At 56.1% G+C, this 6,790-nt stretch overlaps 1 protein-coding gene across 1 annotated transcript; it reads left to right on the top strand.

The window, feature by feature from the left end:
- Positions 1 to 3,080: 3,080 nt before the first annotated feature.
- On the top strand, positions 3,081 to 6,134 carry LOC119093921 (cuticle protein 7). The gene is made up of 3 exons (XM_037216939.1): positions 3,081 to 3,147; positions 4,000 to 4,092; positions 5,475 to 6,134. Exons 1-3 carry the CDS (start codon positions 3,136 to 3,138, stop codon positions 5,991 to 5,993), a joined length of 624 nt encoding a protein of 207 aa, XP_037072834.1. The 5' UTR covers positions 3,081 to 3,135; the 3' UTR covers positions 5,994 to 6,134.
- The last annotated feature ends 656 nt before the right edge of the window (positions 6,135 to 6,790 follow it).

Here is a 6,790-nt window from a genome sequence, read left to right as displayed (position 1 = left end):
ACCAAATTGGTTGGCGAGACATTGAAAGCGTCGTTAGAGGTCTGCTAAACAGTGCGACGAAGCGAGAAGGAACACTTACTTCATGAAGTGGGGGATGGCACATTGAAAAAGGGGTGAGAGAGAGAGAGAGAGAGAGAGAGAGAGAGAGAGAGAGAGAGAGAGAGAGAGAGAGAGAGAGAGAGAGAGAGAGAGAGAGAGAGAGAGAGAGAGAGAGAGAGAGAGAGAGAGAGAGAGAGAGAGCGAGGAGAGAGAGAGAGAGAGAGAGAGAGAGAGAGAGGAGAGAGGAGAGAAAGAGAGAGAGAAGAGAGAGAGAGAGAGACTTATGAGGGAATAAAGTGAACGTGGCAAGGGGGCTCCAAGCATGGGAGCGGTTAGTATTTACAAACACACCTAGTTCAACTGAACCCGGAAACAACTTAAACACGGAAATTGGTGCGATAGCGTAAAACAACTGCAGTGAGAAAGGATGATCGCCGATGGTGAGAGCTTTGTGCCTGGCTGGGTGTTTTGTGTTGGTGGTGAATCACATGCTCATGAATTCCTTAATGAATCACATACAATGCAACACATATAAGTGGCTCGTTTATTCAGTCAAAACATGAACATCATTATTTCAAAAACTGTGTATGTTACAGCGAGGACGCACATGGCGCTGCATAGCGCTTGAGGGACCGCATCAAGCTCATTATTTGTGTTGAAATGTATGTCAAGCCAGGCCACAAAACATAAAACCTCGCTGCATGGCCGTTTTTATTTGATACGTTTGACCTATCTTCACCTGGAATAACCTAAAATAGCAGGTTTTAAGAAAGCGCATCATACAATGGTGAGATAGAGCAAAGCAATGCCGAGCACATTAAAAATGCTGAGCACTGCCCTTCAGACAGCATATTCCACGTCACGCAAGCACAACTGGGTGCTTTCAGGCGAAATGACACCGACATGACCTCACCAAACGGATCAGTACACATAAGCTATCACAAGTTGCATCTTCTAATCATCATAGAAGTTGCCCAAATGCTGAAAACCCTACAATTAGAAACAGCATCACGCATTTGGGTGTTCAAACGCGATTACCGACAATAGCTGTAGGCCTGTGAAGCCCCGCAGCACCAGAGTTAACTCGGTGTCAGGGAAGCGCACCAGTGTAACACAGCTCTCGGGCGTCCTGTATCAGGGGAAGCGCACCAGTCTACACAGCTCACGGGCTTTCTGTGCCAGAGGAAGCGTGCCAGTCCATATAGCTCAAAGGCGTTCTGTATCACCGGCAGCGTATCGGTCTGCACAGCTCACGCGCGTTCTGTGTCTGGGTGAGGCAGCGCGCACGTCAGCTGGGAGTCTCAAACGACATGTGCGCTCGCCACGCATAGCGCTGCGCCATTTTTTCTTGTTGGTGGCGTTTCTTCCGTGTTTCATGCGAGTGGTTGTGAAAGGAACAATATCAACCCTTATATTGACTGGAGTTACGCATCCGAACGTGCATCTTATTCGGATTTTAAGCCCAATTTTTGTTTCGAATTGGTCCACAAGACCTAATTTGTACCACAGTAATCAACGGCAATTGCACCATGCTTTCCTCGGATCTCTTGGTCATTAGCACCAACCAGTCCATTTTCCTTAATAAGTGACTGATTGCGCTCCCATCCTCACGCGGCCTCAAAAGATGTTGTTTGGACTCTGCATACGTGTGCAGGACAGGAATTTCACACCTTCGGGTGCGAGCTACTTTACTGTCACCACGTGTTACTCCTTTTGCAAGCATATGGCTAGGGCAGCTAACAAAAAGATAGACAAGCTTGACTGTGAAGTTGCAATGAAGTCCAGCTGCTGCCACTGAGAGGCTTATAATGCAACAGCTGCCCCCGGACGGGCCGCAGAGTGACCGGACATGGCAGGACGTGATGCAGGACGGGAAGTGATGCAGAGTGGCTTGTGGGCCGGAACGGGACGAAGAAATGAAATGGAACAGAATAAGGCGGAAAGAAACAAAAGGAACGGGAGGAGCGGAACGGATGGAGTATAATGGAACGGAACGCCATAGAACACGACGGGATGAAAAGGAACTGGGTGACAGAGGAATGGGGCGGAACGGACTTCGATGACGGCGACACGAAACAGAACGACCGAGCAGCTGCGCATTACCCGGGACGACGTGACAGGACACGAGACGACACGGGACGGCACGGGACGGCGTGAGACGACACGGGACGGCACGGGACGGCGTGAGACGACACGGGACGGCGTGAGACGACACGGGACGACACGGGACGGCACGGGACGGCGTGAGACGACACGGGACGGCACGGGACGGCGTGAGACGACACGGGACGGCACGGGACGGCGTGAGACGACACGGGACGGCGTGAGACGACACGGGACGGCGTGAGACGACACGGGACGGCACGGGACGGCGTGAGACGACACGGGACGGCGTGAGACGACACGGGACGGCACGGGACGGCGTGAGACGACACGAGACGGCACGGGACGGCGTGAGAGGACACAGGACGACACGGGACGAGACACGGGACGACGTGAGACGACACAGAACGACACGGGACGGCACGGGACGGCACGGGACGGCGTGAAAGAACACGGGACGACGCGGGACGGGACACAGCACGATACGGGACGGGACACGGGACGGTATGAGACGACGCGGGACGGCACGAGGTGAACACGGTACGGGACACAGGACGACCCGGGACGGTGTGAGACGACATGGGACGACACAGGACGGGACACGGGACGACACGTGAGGATATAGGACGGGACACGGGCCGACACGAGACGGTGCTGAGACGACACGGGACGGGACACGCGACGATACGGAACAGAACAGGGGACGGCACGGGACGGGCCACGGCCTGTCCGATGTGAGGGCGCGGTCTGCCTGGGGCGCTCCCACGGCCCTCCCGGCCACAATCACCATCGGCTGATCCGCTTGTGTCAACGGAAATTGGCCGTGGCCGCGGACGCAAGGTCTCCTCGCCCGCGGCCGCGCCGGACACGATGACCACGTGACGTCACAAGGGTCATTACTGGCCGATCGGGTGGTATAAAGTGTGTGCGTGGGTGGAGGGCGTCACTGTTCACCGGCTTTCGCTCTCCACAACAGTTCCACCTGAGGACACCATGGTATTCAAGGTAAGAGGAGGGCGTTAGCAAGATATACGCGATCTAACCGTTCAAAGCGGTATCTTGACATGGAAACCTAAAGGCCACCCCCCATAAAACACCGAAAGCTGAAATTTTGAAGCTGTTTTTCCTTGCAGCGCTAAAGGTCCAGAATATTTGTTCTACCTAAATATTCCATTTGGGTCAAATGCGTAAAATGTTGTTTTGTGCTGCTCTGATTCACTCAGTATTCTTATTTTGGCCAGGAGTTTTCTCTGTAGGTTGCAATTATTCTGTGGATGTGTTGCCTTTGCCAGTATGGCATGTGAGCACGCATAAGTGTGGTATTTCTTATAATGAAAATGCTGTTCTGGCCTTACCATCCATATGTCCATGATGTCCACTTCGTCACGCTCGAAAACAAAGCATGAAGTGTAAATCGTTCAGCCATTTTGGAATGATTTTTTTTTTTGGAACACAACAAAATAGTTAAGGACTTAAAACTGATCGATAATCGCAGAGACCGCACCAAAGCCATGGACTAAGGCGTATCACTTTTGGTCTATGAATACCCCCGGCCACAGGTGTAACCGAACGAGGGACAGCACTGTCCGCAATACGGCTAGGTATCTTGCCGACTGCAACGTTAGGGTACAGCCGAGACAGGTTAACTGCCGCCCACTATCCCATGCCTTGCCACTGCGTTTCTTTCCTGGCTTCCAAGAAGTCCGCATGTGTTGACCGATTTACAACCGATCCGTACCACGCCACGGAACGAGGCGATCCACGGTTACCACAGCCCCAGTCTGGCCGACAACGGCCCACAGTGCTGCGGTGAAGGCCTGCAGAGTTCCGGTGTCGCTGACCTGTTGTCTGCTTCAGGTTGTGATCACCCTGGCGCTCGTGGGCACGGCGCTTTCCGTCGACCCGTACCAGCCGGAGCCCGCTTACAAGCCGGAGCCCGCTTACCCAGAGGTAAGCTCGATCGCTAGGTGGATCGCTCGACCCTGACAGTTGGAATGAAGACAGTTCACTATGATGTCATATCTAGCCTTGGCATTGCTGAGTTTTAAGTTATGCGGCATCAGCGTCAGACGCCAGGCCGGCCACAGCTTCCGAAGACGACTGAGGGATACCTGTTCGCACCGTATGCGTGGAAACTGTTAACTGTCACTCCAGCATCACTTCCTTGTGTGCCACATCAACTCAGCGGTTACTGTGTGCGTGTGGTTCACAAGGAAACTCTGTTTACTAAAACTCGTCTATCCATGTAAACTCCAGTTATCCCGCACACCGATCAAGTAATCACTCATCGCCCGGCAGTTCTCGCCCAGCCGGCGACGTAGCCGCACATTTTCGCATAGCCCTGCCGCTGATGCCCTCCCTCCCCGTGTCACAGTTCCAGCACAACTCCGCCGCTAACACCCCCTCCTCTTGTCACAGCTCCAGCACAACTCCACCGCTAATACCCCCTCCTCGTGTCACAGCTCCAGTACAATTCCGCCGCTAACACCCCCTCACCGTGTCACAGCTCCAGTACAATTCCGCCGCTAACACCCCCTCACCGTGTCACGGTTCCAGCACAACTCCGCCGCTAATACCCTCTCACCGTGTCACAGCTCCAGCACAACTCCGCTGCTAACACCCCCTCCCCATGTCACAGCTCCAGCACAACTCCGCCGCTAACATCCCCCTCCTCGTGTCACAGTTCCAACACAACTCCACCGCTAATACCCCCCTCCTCGTGTCACAGCTCCAGCACAATTCCACCGATAACACCCCCTCCCCGTGTCACAGCTCCAGCACAATTCCGCCGCTAACACCCCCCCCCCCCCCCCACCGTGTCACAGTTCCAGCACAACTCCGCCGCTGATAGCCCCCTCCCCCTGTCACGGTTCCAGCACAACTCCGCCGCTAATACCCCCTCACCGTGTCACAGCTCCAGCACAACTCCGCTGCTAACACCCCCTCCCATGTCACAGCTCCAGCACAACTCCGCCGCTAACATCCCCCTCCTCGTGTCACAGTTCCAACACAACTCTGCCGCTTACCCCCCCCCCCCCCCTCCTCGTGTCACAGTTCCAACACAATTCCCTCGCTAACACCCCCCTCCCCGTGTCACAGTTCCAGCACAACTCCGCCGCTGATGCCCTCCCTCCCCGTGTCACAGTTCCAGCACAACTCCGCCGCTAACACCCCCTCCTCTTGTCACAGTCCCAGCACAACTCCTTCGCTAATACCCCCTCACCGTGTCACAGTTCCAGCACAACTCCGCCGCCAACACCCCCCTACTCGTGTCACAGTTCCAGCACAGCCCCGCCGCTGACGCCCTCCCCCCCCCCCCCTCCGTGTTGCAGACACCGGCCAAGTACGCCTTCGACTACGCCGTGGCCGACGAGTACTCTGGGTCGGACTTCGCTGCCGACGAGACGCGTGACGGAGCGAGCACGACCGGCTCGTACCGCGTCGCCCTGCCCGACGGCCGCGTCCAGACCGTCACCTACAAGGTGGACGGCGACTCTGGCTTCGTGGCCGAGGTCACGTACGAGGGCGAGGCCCAGTACCCCGAGACGACGCATCAGGCGCCGACCTACAAGCCTGCCCCCGCGCCCTACAAGCCCGCCCCCGCACCCTACAAGCCCACCCCAGCGCCCTACAAGCCCACCCCCGCGCCGTACAAGCCGGCCCCCGCGCCCTACAACCCCGCTCCTGTGGCGCCGCAGTACCCGCAGTACCCCGCGCCGTACCGGCCCGCCTACTACAAGCCTAAGTACGCACCGGCATCAGCCGCGCCGGCCACAACCGCGGCGGCAGCGCAGGCCACGGAGGCCGCTCCGGCCGCCGCTAAAGCTGCCCCCGCCGCCGCCGAGGCCTGAGCGCGCCTCTGCTCCCAGGCGGCTGCGGTCTGCTCGGCCTCCGGGCCGTGTGATCACGAGCAGTCCGGTATATGATTACCGTGAGTCTGTTTGTCCGCGTGCCAGTATTTATTGACAGTCCGTGAGAACAAATATAACATAACAGCTGAATCCGCCGGCATTTTGAGTGGGAATTCCTTTGGCTCACGCTGCACGCGGGAGTGCTGCGTGGTGAGGGTTACGGGTGTGGTCACGTGATCTCAGCGTTCCAGAGTCACGTGATGCCACACTATTGCGATATCGTATGACTTTGTTTAAATAGCTGTGTCCGTGTTTAATACTGTGTCTAAATAAGACCCCGCATTGCACAAGCACACATGATTACACAGGCTCGAAACACGGTCCACCCCACTGAAATCGCCCATATTTCTAATTACAACACGTGGCGTTGCCGACACTCCCGAGTTAACCCTCCGGTGCCAGAACGCCGCGTGACTTCTGGACTTTCGGACGCCTTTCAATCTAGGTGAGAGCACGAGCAGCGGAAGAGCAACTTACACAACTAGAGAAGTTGCACGCCGGTCAGAGCGCTCCGAACGCCCGGGGTCATCGCTGCTGAGGCATCTGAAGGAGGAGCGGTGCACCGGCTGGCTCTTTCTGAGGCTGCCTTGTCTAAAAACCGCTCGCATGCCCCTTTCGTGTTGCAGGCGATGTACTGCCGCTACAGGATTCGTCAATCCTTAAAAGACAGTATGCACGTATTGGCTGAGATGCTGAAGTTCGAGATTATCAGTCGTTGAACTAGTGTCGCTGCGAAC

The sequence above is a fragment of the Pollicipes pollicipes genome, unplaced genomic scaffold (assembly GCF_011947565.3).
Source record: "Pollicipes pollicipes isolate AB1234 unplaced genomic scaffold, Ppol_2.1 Scaffold_4002;HRSCAF=4701_pilon_pilon_pilon, whole genome shotgun sequence".
Taxonomy (NCBI): domain Eukaryota; kingdom Metazoa; phylum Arthropoda; class Thecostraca; order Pollicipedomorpha; family Pollicipedidae; genus Pollicipes; species Pollicipes pollicipes.
Note: the sequence above shows the minus strand (reverse complement) of the source record. Positions and strands in the feature narration are given on the sequence as shown.

Bases quoted from the DNA above. Each gene is read 5' to 3' on its own strand.
- LOC119093921 (XM_037216939.1), top strand. The intron at 4,093-5,474 runs GTAAGCTCGATC...TCCGTGTTGCAG, and splicing joins CGGAGCCCGCTTACCCAGAG to ACACCGGCCAAGTACGCCTT.